The sequence below is a fragment of the Archocentrus centrarchus genome, chromosome 24 (assembly GCF_007364275.1).
Source record: "Archocentrus centrarchus isolate MPI-CPG fArcCen1 chromosome 24, fArcCen1, whole genome shotgun sequence".
NCBI classification, from domain to species: Eukaryota; Metazoa; Chordata; class Actinopteri; order Cichliformes; family Cichlidae; genus Archocentrus; species Archocentrus centrarchus.
Window position 1 is genome coordinate 19,093,461 of NC_044369.1, and position 19,722 is coordinate 19,113,182.

At 43.7% G+C, this 19,722-nt stretch overlaps 1 protein-coding gene across 1 annotated transcript; it reads left to right on the forward strand.

The window, feature by feature from the left end:
* Positions 1–2,004: 2,004 nt before the first annotated feature.
* Positions 2,005–19,269, forward strand: LOC115774902 (G protein-coupled receptor, class C, group 6, member A). The gene is made up of 7 exons (XM_030722369.1): positions 2,005–2,186; positions 2,278–2,444; positions 12,111–12,220; positions 16,030–16,779; positions 17,095–17,313; positions 17,879–18,005; positions 18,179–19,269. The coding sequence occupies exons 1-7, from the start codon at positions 2,005–2,007 to the stop codon at positions 19,267–19,269; spliced, it is 2,646 nt and encodes an 881-aa protein (XP_030578229.1).
* Positions 19,270–19,722: the final 453 nt, after the last annotated feature.

Genomic DNA, 19,722 nt, shown 5'->3' on the forward strand with positions numbered 1-19,722 from the left:
CCAGACCACCACTGAGATGGACAGCCACTATTTTGCCAACTGTGGAAGCATGGAAGATGCACTCTGAAATACACTTCACACAATCCTGGCCCAACTGGAGCATCCTAACACATGCGTCACAATGCTGTTTGTTGACTTCCGCTTTCAATAAAATAGCTCTTGAAGGAATTTAACTAATAAATGTGTGTGTGCTGTTGCTGTTTAGGCCTTTATATTTCTGCGTGTTCGTTTCTCGAACAGGAATGACATACACAACGGAATAAGGAGTCCAAATATTAAATTTAATAAAGCCATTTCCAAACGGTTTACAGATTAATCCGGGTCAGAACTGCATACCATACTCGTGTGAGATGGCATGAAGTACTGGCACTTTCTAATTCAAGTTACAGTTTTCATATAGTCACAGCATATCAGTCTTGATTACATCATTTACAAAACAGAATGTGGAAAACAGAATTTCAACAACAGGGTGACCTCGAAGTCTCCATTTCTATCATTGTTTAGTCTTCATCAGTGTGATTCATTGTACAGTCAGAACACAAAGTTCATGATGACACAGAACATTATAAGCTTCTGTATTTTTAATCAGTTAAGTTGTTTTCCAGACAAATTTCTCAGGGAAGTAAATGTATGTAGCATATATCATATTCCAACACTCTCCATAAACTGGTAGAAAAGCTCAGTAACCTGGAAGTAACCATTACACTATGTTCATGGATTCTGGTTTCTCTGAATCGTTACTCGTTACTATTATGAAAACGTTATTAATCATCCCCAAGTCATAGTATCAATGCCAGAGCGGTAGATGGCGCTGTCGCAGTTTATGAAGCTGGCTCGTTATTGGGCGATTTGAGCGATCAAGCCTATAAAAAAAACGCAGGCTTCGTCTCCGCCTTTTGGGCTGTTGCTTGCAAGTATTGAGGACAAAACGCGTCAGCTTACTGTCCGATATCGAGATGGATGACGTCCCAGGAACACCTTGTCCAGGTTTGTCTTTTAGCTGCTCTGTGGACTGCCCCTCTGGCCTTTTGAGATGTTTTATTTGTGTTTGTTTTTTTGTAAACACTTGTATGGCCTTTTATCATTGTACTCCAGCTTCAGCCAAATACATTGTGCCTTTCAAATGTTTAAAATAATATAAACAATGATAATAAAACTTTTGACTGCCTTTCTTTAATATACACAGTACTTGTACTTTTATTTGTACTTGTACTTTCGGTACTTGAGTAGCATTTTTTGAAATACTTCTACTTGCAATACTTAAGTACCAAAAAAATTGAGTACTTCTGTACTTCCACTTGAGAATGGTGTTGAAAGAACACTTCAACTTTTACTCAAGTCAATTTTTTTATATAGTACTTGTACTTCTACTCCACTCCTCTACTCCAGTACTTTATACATCTCTGGAAATAAGCCAACCCGGATAAGGAAATATGTCTAAAGGAGAGACATATGCAACAAATCTGGTTTTACCTGGTTAAACATACCCTCAGACAGACATTAACACAGATAACACAGCAGTTAGGAAATGGATGCCACAGCTATTTAGTTTAAAGTCTCTTGGGGAATTCCCTTGCATTTGCTTCTTGGCAAGATGCAGATGGATAATAGTGCAGTATTATATACTAATGTAACTTAAGGAGAGAAGGAGAATTTTCTGTCTCCAAAATTCTCTTTCAGCAAAGTGGATGTGAAGTCACTCATCGCAAAACTGCAGTCACTGCCCAAATAGTTCATATATTTGTTTTTTTTGCAACTCCTGCTACATATGTTAAACAAATAACCAGGAAGTGTGAGATAACATTTCTGCTTTTCATTGTATTCCTCTAAGTGACATCAAATCCCATGTGACCATAAAAAAAGATGAGAGAGATGACAAGTATTTCAAGTTTAAGAGGCTTGAGAGGTTTGTCTCCAGCTCTGTCTTCAGCAAACACAGTGGAGAGATGTTCAGGGGTGATATATCAGAGTAGGTTTTTGTAGCTAACAAGGAGAAGCAAGAAGATGAAACACTCTTTCGGCTTCTGCATCTTTTTTGCAGTTTTTTCACACCGCTTTTTTGGTACCAAATGCTTTAATCAGGCCACAGCTAATGGTGACATCATGATTGGAGGATTGTTCCCAATTCATGAAAGTGTGAATGTTACTGTGAATGATGATGGCAGCGAAAGCCGGGTCTGTGACAGGTAATATATGTTGTTACTCATCAGCGCTAAGTGTCATTGCATGTTATATTAGGGTATATTTATATAAAATATACCTGATTGTATCATACAGGTTTAGCACAGCTCGGCTGGTCCAGTCTCTGATAATGGTGCAGGCAGTGGAGGAGATAAATCGGAAGAGAGAGTTGGGGAACCTCACTTTGGGATATCTCATACGTGATTCTTGTGGAGAAGTTACTACTGCCCTGATACAAACCCAGGCCTTCATGATGAGAAACTGTGAGTATTCTGGATGAGAAATGTGTGTTACTGATTGAAAGATCTTTTTTGACAGGCAGGAGACTTCACAATTACATTTTTGGGATCATTGAGGAACATAACATATCAATTGTGGGAGATGCAATGGATGCACATCCAAATATAAAACAAGCTGCTGTGACTCTGTAAGAGCCGTGACTTACAAAAGTACTGTTGTATGTGCAAAATGGCAATTGCTAATAGATATATATCACAAAGGTTTTATTAATAATTCAACTGAAAGAGATGGACAGACTGCTACCACCTTCAAAAGAAAAGACACATAACAAAGCCCAGATGTTGGTCACCAAACAAGAGCAAGTTAAGAAGGCTAAGGCCCCGTTTACACGAAGCCGTTTTCACTGGAAACGGTGTCGTTTTGATGCGTTTCAGCATTTCGTTTACATGATAGCGTTTCAGAAACGATCCGCGTTTACACGATGACATGTGAAACGATGAAAACGATGTAGTTCCCATGCCAGGCCACAAGTTGGCATTGATTTTCTCTTTGCAAAGTTTGTTTATGCAAGACGCGCATGCGTGAAGTGACACAGTAGGTAGTGCGGCAAATTGTTCATTACTTACTAAACGGCCAATGTGAGAGGTTTTGTGTGGACTGACGATGAGGTTGGATCGCTGGTGCACACAACGCTGAATTACAAAACGGTAAAAACACAAGAAAAGCATAAGAAGCACTCGTGAATCCGCGAGTACTGTTTATCAATTTGCACGTGCGCGAAAACTGTGGCTGTCGCAACCATAGTGCGCATTGCGAGTCAAGCGTTTTCAAATCACCCCGGTTTCAAAAACGCAAGCTGGTGCGTTTCTGAAACGCTCCACTCTGGACCCCGTTTCCGAAACACATCGTTTTCACTCCGTTGTCATGTAAACAGAAGGGCGAAACACATCAAAACGACACCGTTTTCGTGTAAACGCAAGGCCGAAACGCATCAAAACGACGCCGTTTCAAAATGAAAACGGTCTCGTGTAAACGGCACCTAAAACACCTAAAACACCAAAAACAGCCTCCTCTCCACAGAGCTGGCGTAAGCAGCTCACAGCTCACAAACTGCAAACCAAAAAGGCTCTCTAGCACTGGAGTGTTCCTCTGGCTTAACTGCTGAGTTGAGTCCGCTGTACAAAAGGGTGGCATGTACAGCTAGAGAAAGAGCAAGACACACCCACTGGGTCAAAATCACAGCAGGCCCTGCTAGGACTGTAACACAGGGGTAAAGAGATTAAAAATACACCAAGGCGTGTCAGCTTACACCTTCTTTGAGTCACTGAGATACAAAGACCCAAACAGAGTTAATTATAGCTTTACTCACTGCAGGTGTGCAACTTGGATTACATGCATCATTATCTTTCATCACTAGAGGCAATTGTGAGGAATGTAAGTAGGAATGTAACTGAGTACATTTACTGAAGTGCTTTATTGACGTACGCATTTAATGTACTTGTACTTAATTTAAGTATTTCTATGTTGTGCTATTTTCTGCTTCTCCACTACATTTTGAATGTATTGAGTGGATCAATAATTATAATCCAATAATATGTATATAGTACTGTAAATGATTCTGAAAAGTGCCATTATGTATTAGTATGTTTACTTTAGGTATTTCAAATATACTTTGATTATACAAATTGTGCACTATTAAGCTACTTAAAAGGATTATAACTTTTACGCAAGTAACAAGTCTAAATACATTTTTCACTTTGCAATTCAATCTCCAGCGCCACCTTTCATATAATAAATCTGTAATAGGACACAGAGATGCAGCATGAAAATCATGCCCAATGTTTTATATGCCAGTTTTCTACACTTATTCTGTTTCTGATTACATTTTTTCCTGTCTAAAGAAATTCAGGACATTCTTGCCATGAGGTGACAGTGCTGCCCAGTGCACCACTGTGCCATCCCAATGCTATCAATGTCAATACAATTTTAGTTTAAGATCTTTATGGAGTTCAGTAAATTAAACCCCCATCCACCCATCCATCCATCCATCCATCCATCCATCCATCCATCCATTCATCCATTTTTTTCCGCTTATTCAATTCAGGGTTGCAGAGGGGCTGGAGCCCATCCCAGCTGCCATGGAGTGATAGGCAGGCATCACCCTGGACAGGCCACCAGTCTGCCACAGGGCTAACACAGAGACAGACGAATAGTTATGTCTATAACTTCTGTTCCCTGAAGGAGAGGAACGAGGTACAACACATATAGTATGGGATATCACGCCCTCGCGTGTCCTGCTGAAGACACCTCTATTCACGCCTCTAAGGCAAATGACCTGTGATGACATGACATATGTGTGGCTCCGCCCACACATATATAACACTGTCATCACAGTCATTCCTCAGTTCAATAGCTGCTCTTCACCGAGCCCAGCTGCACGGTTGGGCATCCTAGTGTTGTACCTTGTTCCTCTTCTTCAGGGAACAGAAGTTATAGACATAACTATTCGTTTCCTTTCAGTCGATTCACTCGGTACAACACATATAGTATGGGACATATATACATTTCCCAGAGAGCAGCCACCAAACTGGAGTCGGATCACCAGCACCCTAGTTCAAGGCAGACCCAGAAGAAAGCACAGAATGAGTCAAAGAAGGGGCTATCACATCCAAATGATAGAACCAAACAAAAGTGTGCGGTGATGACCAATTAGCTGCAGCACAAATATAACTCACAGGATCCCCTTTAAAAAGGGCCCATGAGATTGCCATTCCCCTGGTGGAATGTGCTCACACCCTGAGGCAAAGCGACACCTTTAGTGCCATATGCCAGGGAGATGGCCTCCATAATCCAGTGGGACAGCCTCTGTTTAGACAGAGCTCGACCTCTAGCTGGATTAGCAAAGCAGACAAACAACTGGTCACATGAACGCACATCCCGAGTGCGGTCAATGTAGGCCCGTAGCAGACGCACTGGACACAGAATGCAACCTCCTCTCCTTCTCAGATGTGAAAGGGGGGGGGGGGCAAAAACTCTGAAGTTCGAATTCCATAGAGCTATAAGCTGCTGGAATAACCTTAGGTAGATATACGGGATTTGGACGTAGTGTGACCTTGAGACCATCAGAAGAAAACTGTGCGCAAGAAGGATGCACAGATAATGCATGAAGGTCACTCACTCACTTTGCGGAAGCAAAACCAAGAAGAAGCACAGTCTTGTATCAAAGAAACTTCATATCTACTGAAGGAATTTGAATAAGAGTGTGTGAGTGTTTTCTATTTAAGCCTTTAGGTTTCTGCGTGTTCGTTTTATCAACAGGAATGACACAAAACAATCAGAATAAGGAGTCCAATTATTAAATTTAATAAAGCCATTTCAAACAGTTCAGATATCTGGGTCAGACTGCATGCCATGAGATGGCATGAAGTACTGGCACATTCTAATTCAACTTACAGTTTCATATAGTCACAGCATATCAGGCTTGATTACATCATTTACAAAACAGAATGTGGAAAACAGAGAAATTCAACAACAGGGTGACCTCGAAGTCTCCATTTCTATCATTGTGTAGTCTTCATCAGTGTGGTTCATTGTACAGTCAGAATACAAAGTTCATGATGACACAGAACATTATAAGCTGTATTTTTAATCAGTTATGTTATTTTTCAGACAAATTTCTCAGGGAAGTAAACGTACATAAGATATATATGTGGCATATATCATGAATATCCCTACACTACAGACTCAATGGGTTCAAAAGGGGGGCCACAAAGGGCATCCAGCACCAAAGTCAAGTCCTAAGAGGGGACACTGGACTTAACCACAGGTCTCAGTCGGCGAACTCCCCTCAAGAAGCGCATGGCAAGAGGATGTGCACCTGGAGTCACCCCATCAAAGCCGATATGACAAGCAGATATAGCTGCTAAAATAGACCTTAATTGTAGAAAAGGAAAGACCTTTATCTAACAGCTCCTGCAGGAATGTCAAAACATCCACAATAGAGCACTGGAATGGAATAATGTGCCGGTCGTGGCACCATTGATCAAATGCTCACCATTTGTATGCATACAAGCCTCTAGTGGACTAAGCCCTGGCACTCTGTATTGTTGCCACTACACTTGGGGGCAAACCCTTAGCTATCAAATTTGACCTCTCAACAGGTAAGCATGCAGCCGCCACAGTTCTGGGCGTGGGTGAATCACTTCCCCTCCTGCCTGAGACAGGAGGTCCCTGCGGAGAGGAAGCTGCCAGGGCCTTGCTGCCAACAGACTGATTATTTCTGCATACCATGGCTTTGCTGGCCACCAGGGGGCCACCAGAATCAGAGAGAGGTGCTGCTGATGCACCCTTTCTAAAACCGGCGGTATCATTTCCACCGGGGGAAAAGCATACAGGAGCATGTCTGGCTATGGGTGTGCCAATGCATCCGTCCCCAGAGGTGCATCGTGGTCGGTTATGGAGAAGAACAGGGGGCAGTGAGCATTCGCTCTCGAGGCAAACAGGTCCACCTTTGCCCTGCCAAATATGTCCCAAATCTGGGCCACAACCAAGGGGTGCAACCTCCATTCCCTCACCAGGGGACCCCCCCCTGGAGAGAAGGTCCGGTCCCAGGTTCAGACGGCCCGGAATGTGAGTGGCTCTCAGCGACAGAAAATGAACACTGCACCATAACAGCAGAGAGTGAGACAGCTTTAACAGGGGAAGGGAACGTGTCCCTCCCTGCCTGTTTATGTAAGAGACCACTGTTGAATTGTCTGTCTGGACCAAAACATGCTGGCCCATTGGAAGTGGACAAAAATGCTTGAGCGGTAGAAAAGTGGCTAGCAGCTCTAAGTGACTGATGTGCAGCTTGCGCTGTAGTGCAGTCCAGACCCCTCTCACCGATGCGCCGTCGCATAGAGCCCCCCACCCCCTCAGGGAGGCATCTGTGGACACCACCTTGCAAAACAACACCCTCCCGGAGAGCCCTGATGCAGCAGACCGGGCTCCTTCCAAGGGCGGATTGCTAACATGCAGGATGCGGTTATCGTCAGTCTCCTCCGCAGGTGGCGCGACGCACACAGGCAGTGAGAGAGAGTCCATCGCTGGAAAGCTCTCATCCTTAACAGCCCGAGTGGCACTACAGCAATCATAGATGCCATCGTGCCCAACAACCGTAAGATTGTTTGGAAATGCAGTCTGCGTCCCAACTGAAACTGAGCGAGGCAGCAGTGAAATGCGGCTACTCTGTGCTCTGACAGACACGCTCGGCCGGAGAGCGAGCATATTTCTAATCCGAGGAAGGGGATCTGCTGGCTCGGCGTCAGCGAGCTTTTATGAAAATTCACTGAGAAACCCAGTGTCTGATTGTGAGACAGGAGCAGCGAGAGCTGCGTCGCTGCCTGTTCTCTGGAGTCCGCTATGAGAGCCCAGTCATCTAGATAGGCTAAAATGCAGACACCTCTCTCTCGGAGGGGAGCTAACGCTGCCTCGGCACATTTTGTGAAAGTGCGAGGAGCGAGAGACAGCCTGAAAGGCAGCACCAGGTATTTGTAGGCTACACCCTCAAATGCGAACCTCAGAAACTGCCTGTGATTTGGGTGTATAGCCACGTGAAAGTAGGCATCTGTTAGATCAGAGGTCCCCAACCCCCGGGCCGTGGACCGGTCCCGGGCCGTGGGACATTTGGTACCGGGCCGCACATAAAGAATAAATAACTTAAATTATTTCCGTTTTACTTATTATCTGCGCCTAAACTATATTTTATTTTGAAAAATGGGCGGATTCGCTCCGTTACTTCCCTCCATGACTTCCTCTTGACGTGTCAAGACGTTTCTGCTCACATGATACGTCACCGCTAAAATTAAACCCAGAAGCTTCAGGCCTGTCTAACGAAATCGGTTGGTTGACCTACATAACGCTTCTTTAAATTTTTGAGTGCTCAACAAGAGTAGAAAAGCGCTATGTAAGAACTAGTCCATTTACCATTTTTATTTATCAACACCGGGGATAGCAGTGAGGTAGACCCAGCCATCAAACTGACTCTCCAGCGCTTGACACCGCGGCTCTGCAGCCACGCTCCATGTGAAATCGGCCGAACCCAGTCAAACCAGAAGCCAGCAAAAATGAGTATCAGAGAAACAAGCTCAGGGGGCTTACACTGATTCAGTGTTATGGTGAGTTGTATTTTTCATGCGCTTTATACAGTAAAAATCACCTAAGTCGAAGTCGCACAAATCGGGTTTTCGCTCTAGTTGGATGGCATCTGCAGGTCCTGATTTTTCCTAACATTAATTCCAATAAAATCATCACATAAATCCGTCGGATATTCACCTACCTCGGATGAAAAATCTGGTCCCATTGTAATAAATTTCCAGTTAAATGTGATCGCATAAACTGGATGAGTTTAGCGCTAAAACCCTCCTCAGCTCCTGTCCGCCCACTTCCATGCATCGGCTCGTTCATGCACAACTACACACACACTAACAACGCCTGGAAATTGTTTTAGTGTTTATATCAGTTCATTTCACCGGGGACAATCGTGGCAAGTGTAAGCTACAAACTTGCACTTACGAGTAAAATTTCAGATTATAAAATTTGCAGAAGCAAATTCATAGATGAAGCAGAAGCCATTGCACTGGGCCATTTGAATCCGACTGAGGTGATTTCTACTGTATTTGTTTTTGCGGTGTATCTTATTTTGAAGGCATGTTTTACCATGGCTCTAACAGCTGACCAGGGAGCGCTGTGGGCAGAGAGCCTGTTATTCATGTTGAGGCAGGATGTTACGAGAACGCTGCTGATAGAGTTGCATACGAATACAAAGTGGATTCACGTTTTTTATTATTATACGTAGAAAATATCACACTTGGTTATGGTCGTATCATTTATTTTGACGTATTTATTCGCCACACCTTAAAAGCCGGTCCGTGGAAATATTTTCTAACACTAAACCGGTCCGCGGCTCAAAAAAGGTTGGGGACCACTGTGTTAGATCAATTGTCGTAAATCAATCCCCTGGGCTGACTGAAGCTGTCTGAGTGTTAGCATCTTGAACCTGTAAGTTCGCAGGTATTTGTTCAAGACTCACAGGTCGAGAATAGGACGGAGCCCTCCCCCTTTCTTTGGAATGACAAAATAGCGGCTGTACCAACCTTTGTCCGTCTCCAAAGCGGGGACCACTCGTATTGCTTTTTTCTGCAGCAGTGAGTCTATTTCCTCCCTTAATATTGTTGCTGCTTCGCTTCTTACGGTAGAGCTTATTATACCTCGGAAGCGAGGCGGCCTGGTCCGGAACTGTAACCGGTAACCTGTAGCAACAGTTTTCACCACCCACGGAGAGGGGGTGCAAGCGTGCCACTGAGGGAGGCTTACCTGCAGCACTGTAGGTGAGGTGAGACCCCAGTGTGTCTGCGGGAAAAGGCATGACCTGCCTGACTTGGCTCATTTGGCCTGCAGGCTGAGGATTTGCACTTGTTTGCGAATATGCATTCTTTATTGATTGTAGCACAAAAACATGTAGATTTATATGGTTTGCAAGAGGCATCTTTATTGGGGCATAACAATGAAATACAGGAGGAGCACTTGATGTGGTCACCTGAGCATTTAACCCAACCTGAACAGAACTTAAGCAGCACCTTTTGTGTGGCAACAGATGGGAGGAAACGGCATCTCTCTGCCGCTGGAGCCCCTGTCTACTCAATTCCAGAGCTAGGAGGGCTGAGGATTCTTCCTCCTGGGCATGGAATCCTTCCCGGTCCCCGAAGGTGGGCCTTTGATCCAAGCCGACTGGTGTGGAACCCGACCCGGCGGCTGTATTCTTGCTGGTGGCACCCCTCCACAGCAGCTGTGGGCACTGCTCTCTTTCCGGTGGGCAGAGAAATGGTGGACCTGCGAGAGTTAGCCAACTTGAGCTTCGCATCACGTCTGGGGCTGATATCACGCAGAGCTTTGGTTTGCTTCTTCCTCAGCTTGAATTTAGCCTGAATAGCTTCGAGTGATTGCCCAAATAATCCAGCAGCAGACACTGGTTCGTCTAGATAAATAGCCCTGTCCCTATCCGGGACATCGGAGAGGGTCAGCCACAGGTGCCTCTGAGCCACTACTGTCGAAGCCATCCCTCTGCCCAGGGAGAGCGCTGTGCAGCATGACGCACAGAGAATGTAGTCCGTGGTGACTCTGACCTCATCGAGGAGAGGCGCCAGTAGGCTGTCTGGGGGAACCAGTGAGCCGAGATCTGCCAGGCACATCGCCTGGTACGTCTGGAGCATAGTAGCGGAGCTCATGGCATGGGCAGCGCCTGCCTGAGCCCGATAAATCTTGTCCAGCTGAGACGCGGAAAATCTGCAGTGCTTGGAAGGGAGAGTTAACGGGCCAGCCACACCTTGGTTATGGGGCGGGGCCAGATAAGCCGCCAGGGACGGCTCCATCGGAGGTGGGTTACCTAAGCCAGCCTCCTCTGTGCTGTGAAGTTCCAGATACTGTCTTGGCCGGGCACAGTGACGCGGGTAGACAGTGGTTTGCTCCATGAAGCGGTCAGCTCGGAGACAAAATCTGGGAAGATGGGAAGGCGGTTTCTGACCATCGTAGGGTCGGGTGGGAGGAAAAACCCCGCGAGCCGTGACGATTTCTGAGTTGGCGGAGGAGAGGGCCAGTCCACCTGCAGCTTATCCGCTGCACGGTGAAATAGCGAAAAAAGAGACAAGTTGTCTCAGCCAGCCAGCAGCACACTGAGCCGACGACAGGCTCTCCTGTTCATCCTCCGACAAACCATGCAAATCCAGCAGGTCCTGGCAAGCGACTAGCTCAGACTGAAGCTGGCCAGCGGTCTCGTATGGTTCTGGCTCACTTTCAGCTAACCATTCAGTGTCCTCCATATGGTCTGCCTAGCTAAATGCGGGGACATCAGTTGGATACTCCTCGCGTTCGGATCCAGGAGACGCCGGGATCCCAGACTTGGAAAGGAGGGGGTCATGCCGTGCGACAGCTGTCCTTCCCAGCACTTTTTCCACAAACGTCACCCGTCTCTCCAGGGTCGGGCGCCGGAGCTGGCGACAAAACGCACAGACATCGGGCTCAGTCAACGCTCTCCTACTGTGGACAATCCCCAGGCAGACGTGGCACGCGTCGTGCTGGTCCTCATCATGCAGAGAGAAACCGCATCCAGGGGCGAAGAGAAGATTTCTGCTCTGCTCGCTTTGGTTTAGTATTCATGCTAAAACGCAAAGTGAAAATGCTGCACTAGAAGACTCAAAATTAGCGCTCCGCAGGCAGTCCACACACCAACTGAGCGGTGGGGCTAACACCAACAGGGGCATATCTATATCTATATATATATCTATATCTATATCTATATCTATATATATATATATATCTATATATCTATATCTATATCTATATCTATATCTATATATATATATATATATATATAGATATATATATAGATATATATATAGATATCTATATCTATATATATCTATATCTCTATCTATATATATATATCTATATCTATATATATATCTATATCTATATATATATATAAATATATATATTAATTAAATGTGACTTAAAGCTTGGGTAGTCAGTATTTTTGTTATTTATTTTTGCATGAGTTGACACATTTTAGAATTTGTCTATTTTGTGTGAATTTAAACTTTCAGCATATTGTAATGTAAATGCAGGTAACTGTATCAGTGAATGGATTTTTCCAGGTAATGCTCAACAGCAGTCCTCTCCACCTGTCCTTGCTGTCATTGGTGATTACTACTCTGAGATATCCATAGCAGTTACAAGACAACTCAACCTAGAGTACATCCCTGAGGTATGACTGACTCTTTGGGTCTATTATACAAACCCAAAAAAGTTTCAAAAAAAGTTGGGATGCTGTGTAAAAAAATGTAAACAAAACAGAATATAATGATGTGCAAATCTCATATTGTATTCACAATAGAACATAGAAAACATCAAGTGAGAAAATGTACAATTTAAAAACAAAATAAGCTCATATTGAATTTTGATGGCAGCAATAAATCTCAAAAAGTATGGACACGTTTACCTCGGTGTAGCATTCCTTCTTCTTTTAACAACAATCTGTAAATGTCTGGGAACTGAGGAGAGCAGCTGCTGGATTTTTGGGAGAGGAATGTTGTCCCGTTCTTGTCTGGTAGAGGATTCTAGCTGCTCCACAATCCTTCATTTTCTTGGTGGTATGTTTCATGTCGTGATTCTCCAAATGTTTTCAGTTGGTGCAATGTCTGGAAAGCAGGCAGGCCAGGTCAGCACCCCGATTCTTATACTGCAAAGCCATGCTGTTGTAATAGCTGCAGAATGATCTTTAGTATTGTCTTGCTGAAATATGAAAGGCATTCCCTGAAAAGGATGTCATCTGGATAACCTTGTGTGCCTTGTGTGTGGACTGTTGAGTGATCTCGGACCCAAACACGGGACAGATCAGATCAGATACCAAGGGATACTAGAGATAACAAACAGGGAACCTCACAGCTGGAGGGATGACTCAACAAATGACAAAGAGAGGATAAAGACAATATATAAAAAGGGTAACGAGGCAAGTGGAAACTGGTGGGGAACACAGCTGAAACCACTCACAGAAGACGAAACAAGGTAAGTAGAAGTAAATGCAAAGTACAGTTGACAAAAGACCCTAACAATAAAACAGGAAATAACTGAACATTAAGTTTTCCACTTTATGTCATTTTAAAAGGGCTCTGTCCTGGAGAAGATGGTAGCATTTCTGAATCTTGTTTGCATATGGCAGCTTCTTTGAACACTTTAACCTTTTATTTGTGGATTTGTGGATGGCACAGTGAGCTGTGTTCACAATGATTTCTGAAAGTGTTCCCATGTCCCATGTTCCCATGACAGAATTATGCATGTTGTTAATGCAGTGCCTAAAGATCACAGGCATCCAATGATGATTTTTGGCCTTGTCCCTCACACAGAGATTTCTCCAGATAATCTGAATCTTTTGATGATATTATGGACTTTAGATGATGAAATATTTTTACAGTTTTACATTGAGGAACATTATTCTGAAATTGTTCCACAACTTGTAGATGCAGTTTTCTTCAGACTGGAGAACCTCTGCCCATCTTTACTTCTGAGAAACTTTGCCTCTCTAAGATGCTCTTCACTTACTTTTTTACCCCATCAGTCTTGTGGGGTATTGCCATCACCCTGCCAGGCGGGTGAGCAGCCACTTTTCAACTTTGTGAATACCATAACTTGAGAACGATCTCACCTAGGATTTTGAAATTTATAGCTTAGATGCATCTACTAAAAATCTCAGACGACTTAGTTCTTACCATAATAATGAGGCAAAGAAAACAAAAAGGGCCACATAGTCCAAACAATAACAATAGAAACATAGAAACAGTCCAGACACGAAACAGTCCAGACACAAAAATGTGCCACGAGGCAAAACAGTTCAGGGCGGGTCTGCTGGGAAATCCGTAACAGAAAATACACAGTTCAGGGGGCCGTCCGTGCTCCCAGTAGGGGCGGCAATGCGACTCTGACTGCGGGGAAGCTGGGGCAGCCGACACTGAGGGAACTGACTGGGGATGGGACTGAGGCCGAAGGGGAGCTGACACTGGGGAGACTGAGGGGACTGGACCTACTGAAGGAGCAGGAGCTGAGGGAGCAGGAGCTGAAGGGACTGAAACCAAGGGGACTGTGACTGGAGCTGAGAGGACCGAAGCTAGAGGGGCCTAAAGTTACCAAAGACACTGAGAGGACAGAAAACTAAAGGCGCTGAAGGTAACGCTGAGGGAGCTGACGGAGGCTGGGGCTGCAGCTGACTGGGACAGGGGCCAGACGGAGGCTGGGGCTGCAGCTGACGGGGACTGCGAGTGGGACTGAGGCTTGGAGACTGGGGGAGGCTGGAGCTGCAGCGGGCTGTGGCAGCAGGGGCTTGGAGACTGCTGCAGCGGGCTGTGGCAGCAGGGGCTTGGAGACTGCTGCAGTGGGCTGTGGCAGCAGGGGCTTGGAGACTGCTGCAGCGGGCTGTGGCAGCAGGGGCTTGGAGACAGTAGTGGTGGCTTGAAATCCAAAAACTCAGAGTCCAGAGGAACAGCTGTCTCAGATGGTGGAAATGAATGTCGATGCCGGGTGCGCTGCTTCCTCCGTGAAGTGGATGCCCTGGGTATGGCAGCCGCTGGTTTGTCTTCTTCAATCCACATTAGCGCCAAAAATGTGGCTAGGCTGCTCCACGGCCGCGAAGACGTAGACGTGGTTGGGCTGCTCCGCTGTGGCGAAGATGTGGCCGTGGACGTGGACGGGCCACTCTGCGGCGGCGAAGACATGAACGTGGCTGGGCCGCTCTGCGGCGACGAGGACGAGGACATGGCTGGACAGGTGAGTAGAAGAGATGATGGCGGGTCTTGAGAGCAAGGGGGTGACTGGCTGCAGGAGAGGTGAATTGGTGATGGCTTGAAGAAAAGAAACTGAATCCCTCTCCTGGACTGGGCGACCAATGTTATACAGTTCATATTGCAGGTTTTTATGGAGCATGATGACGGAGTGTGCCAGTGAAGCTGTGACAGGATAGGTCAGGAGCCAAGAGGAGGAAGAAATAAGTCTATTCTTAGTGGTTTATATTTATTATGATTTTAACATTTGTTATTCCTGGTTCTTACTTAGCAAGAAGAAGAGGGTTTATCATTGAGAGGACACTTGTTTGAAACCATGGACTGGCATCACTGTGGGCCCTTGAGCAAGGCCCTTAACCCCCCCAGGTTGCTCCCTAGGCGCTTTCTAACTGCCCCCTGCTCCACATGTTCAGCTGTGTGTGCTTCATACTGCATATGTGATGGGTTAAATGCAGGGACTGAATTTCACTGCCTGTCTATATATGTGACAAATAAAGCTGTTCTACTGATCTTAAGAGTAATTATGTGGTCTAGAACGTTTCTTTCCAGGGATTTGTGCCACCTAAAGATTCTACTGCCAGCAGACTGAGGGGCGGCACTGTGGCCGACAGTATTTGTCAACATTTTTGTCCCTCTCTCAACTTTTCTGAGACATGTTTCTGCCATCAAATCCAAAATTAGCTAATATTTTTCATAATAGTAAAATGTTTCAGTTTAAACATAAACATGTTTTCTGTGTCCTATTGTGCATAAAGTATGGGTTGATGAGATTTGCAAACCACTGTAGACTGCTTTTATTTACATTTTGCACAGTGCCCCACATTTTTGGAGTTAGGATTGTATTATGTGGTCCTGAATATAAAATCCATTATCCAGATGTTAGCAGATAATAATTGTATAATTGAATTTAGATTCATGGCTACAATGAACAGCAACAAAAAAAAAAGTCTCAAATCAGTATGTCTGTCCATTATAGCTATCAGCAGCTATCAGCAGAAGTTATTACTTTATCTAAAAATGAGTGTGTAACAATAACACTTTAGTCACCCAACAGAAGGGGAAAGCAAGATGTTTAACAAGTTGTGTTACTATAATACTCTGTAAAACAGGTAGCTTAGGCAATAAACTCAAAAAAAAATGACTGTAAATAGCCTAGCAGTGTAATATAAAGTGTATGAACGGAGATAGAATATGAAATGTACACTTCACTTGCCCAAACATTGATTTGTTATATTTTCCACAGATAAGTTATGGTTCAACCTCTGGTTTCCTGAGTGATAAAATCCGTTTTCCAAGCTTTATGAGGACCGTACCAGAAGATGATCATCAAGCTCGTGCCATCGCCCAGATTCTTAATAACAATCATTGGACTTGGGTCGGGCTAGTGACAACTGATGGTGACTACGGTCGCTATGCAATTGAACGCCTCCAGCACTACGCAACCAAAAGTGGCATCTGCTTCGCCTTCACTTCTGTTCTTCCAGAGCTTTTACATGGTGACTCATGCAATGAGAGCATTGACTCTACAGTCAAAAACATAATAGACAATAAAAATGTCAGTGTCATTGTGTCCTTCGCCAAAGCTAACCATATGATGCACATTTTTGACAAACTTCTCAAATATCCTCAGGGTAGAGGGAAAGTTTGGTTGGCCAGTGATAACTGGTCACAATCATCTGAAGTACTGAATACTACAAACTATGATTTGAATGATATAGGAACAATCTTTGGGATCACTCTTAAATCTGGAAATGCAACCAGGTTTGAGCAGTATCTTAATGATCTTAATGAAAACCCCAACCACCACGAAAACAACACATTCTTGTCTAAATTTTTAAAGGAGCATGAGTTGAAATCCTCAGAGGAGTTAAAGAAGATGATATATCCATATGCTGTGTTCAGTATTGAGTTAGCAGTTAAAGCAATAGCACAAGCTGTTAAAGACCTCTGCACTGACAGAGACTGCAAGACAAAGCGCTTAGACCCCCCAGAGGTAAAAGCATGCACAAACACAAACACATAAAAGATCACGATAAAAAAATCCTTCAACGCTAATAAACTAAGTTCAATGTTTTCTATTAATGTTGAAGCATGTAAATGCTCAGACTTTGTGGAAACCTAGAACAGAGCTAAAAGTAGAGCAGACATTGGACATACATTAATCAAGTGGCCAGACACACAACCCTAAATGAATGCTAATGGTTCTATTTGACTGCTACATGTGTACAAAAGCAGTTATATGCTAAGAAGTTTGTCATGCCTGCTTTAGGTACTTCATTTTTAATCATTGTTTTCCATACAACTTCAGTTACGACGAGCCTTACGGAAGGCAACGTTCCACATGAATGGAAAAAACTACTCATTTGATGAACATGGTGACCTCAACTCTGGATATGATATCATCCTATGGAAGCAGACTTCAAAAGATTCTCTAGACGTGCATGAAATTGTAGCTAATTATAATATAGAAACTGAGACGCTGACTTTCACCTCACGGGAAGCAAAACAAGCTCTCGACAGTCTCATAGTAAGTACTTGCCCTCTTTGTCTTTCTAATGATTTTGTGAATGATTAGTTACTCTTAACCCTCTGATGCATGAATTATGAGAACCTCAGTCAAGATTTCTTTTTTCTGAATGTTTTCATTTCTCTTTAGGCAAGAAAAAAAACGCAATTAAAATTTTGTTTATGAACCTATTTTTCATGGAGTTACAAATATGTCCACTCAGCTGGACACCATGCATTTGAGTTTTTCAACCAGAGAAATATGTATCTAACACACCAATAACAGAAAATGATATTGCATCCTTGGATCAACTTGAAGTCAGCTTGAAGTTCTTCTCATTTCTTTTGGTCATATACAGTATTTACTAAAGTCAGTAATCATAGTAAAAGGTTCTTCAAAAACAGTGAATGAGTGTGACCTGGAAGAGGACCTAGGACCTTTCTTTCTCTTTTAAATAAGGGAATTATAACTCTGTGTGTCTGAGAACAAAGGGTATATACTATACAGATTGTTTAAAAAAACACAGTGCTTGATATGGTCAGTAAATCAAATTGACTGGCATGATGATGATTCTTTCTTTTGTCAGGGAAGTGTGATTTCCAGGTGCACAGACAGCTGTAAGCCCGGCTACAGGAAAACTTCAGTTACGGGCCAGCCTAGTTGCTGCTATCAGTGTGAACCCTGTGCTGAAAACTATTATTCCAACACCACTGGTGGGTATTACAGAAAAGTAAAATCCATTTGTAACAGTTAACACTGAAATTTAATAAAACCAAAATAAGTGTTTTGAAATTCTGATAATGTATGGTCTGTTGCATTAATAGTTCGAGAAGCTTGAATCCAAGTTCAGTATGCTAATGAGTTTTTGTCCTCTGCCCCTTTCCAGATTCAGAAGGGTGTTATCCTTGTAATCCTACGCAATACTCCGAAAAGAACAGTTCAGCATGTACAGCTAAAAAAATTGATTTCCTAAAATGGGACGATGTACGTCTTATTGTGCTGCTGGCATTTACTTCTCTAGGAGCAGTGCTTACCATTGCTGTTGGGATCATCTTCCTTGTACACTGGAATACCCCTGTTGTGCGCTCATCTGTGGGCCCCATCTGCATCCTTCTCCTCCTCTCTCTTATGATCACATTTAGTAGTGTTATATTATTTGGTGGTGAACCCAATCCATATCAGTGCCAAGTACGGCAGGTGCTGTTTGGCTTGAGTTTTACCATGTGTGTCTCCTGCATCATGGTCAAGTCCTTTAAAATCATCTTGGCCTTTGAGTTTGACCCCGTAACTCAAAGTGTTCTGAAGAAACTCTACAAGCCTTACCTCATTATTGGAGTCTGCATGGCAGGTCAGGTGGCAATTGTTACCGTGTGGCTTATACTTAATCCTCCACACGTTCTCTCAGACTCCCAACAGAATGTGATACTGGAGTTTTGTGACGAGAACTCGGCTTCTGCATTTGGAGTCATGCTAGCCTACATTGGCCTTTTAGCGCTCATCTGCTTTGGTGTTGCATTTAAGGGACGAAAGTTGCCTGACTGTTACAATGATGCAAAGTTCATCACCTTTGCGATGCTCATTTACTTCATCTCCTGGATTGTCTTTGGCCCAGTTTATGTCACTGTCAAAGGCAAGTACCTTCCAGCAGTGGAGATGGCTGTTATCCTGATCTCAGCTTATGGCATCTTGTTTTGTCAGTTCTTCACAAAGTGCTACATTATTCTGTGCAAAAAGGAAGCAAACACAGAGAACGCATTCCTCCGGGATATTAGGAAATATTCCATGGATCAGAGAGCCAGTGAGGATGAGTTGCCATCTAATGGAATTGAAAACCCTACTTTATCTTTCTCTATGGAGTCACTGCCGAGTTCACCGTCTTCAGATTCACTGACTAATTGGAGTCCAGTCATGCAGTCTAGTGAGTCCTCAAACTCCCTCTCTCTCTCCAGTGTCGAACCCACAGCAAAACATGCTTGAGAACAACCTAAACCACCACAAAAAGTCCTTAGGGAGATGTTCCAGCTTACCACCAATGAAAAAATGATTCACAGTAGTTAAAAAAAAGACAATGAAATGTTTACAATTACAGCATAAAATGGAATAAATATGAGTCTGTGCATTTTTAGGGCTGCCACTAACATTTTAATTAAAGACTAATGAGCCCATTATTTTCTGATTCAACCAGTTTGGTTGTTTATTAAAATATGTAACTTCCAACAGAATGTAATGTAACTATTTGCCAAAAATTTTTAATGACATACAACAATTTTAGGAATTAACAGTCTTTGGCATATTTAACTAGATGGGCAGGTTAATTAGATTATCGGTGGGTCACCAGAGGATGACTCCTAATGACTTTGGTGATCTTCTGACTGTAGCACCGCTACAAAGTCAACACTTTTGTTTTTAGCAATACTTTGGTTTACACCA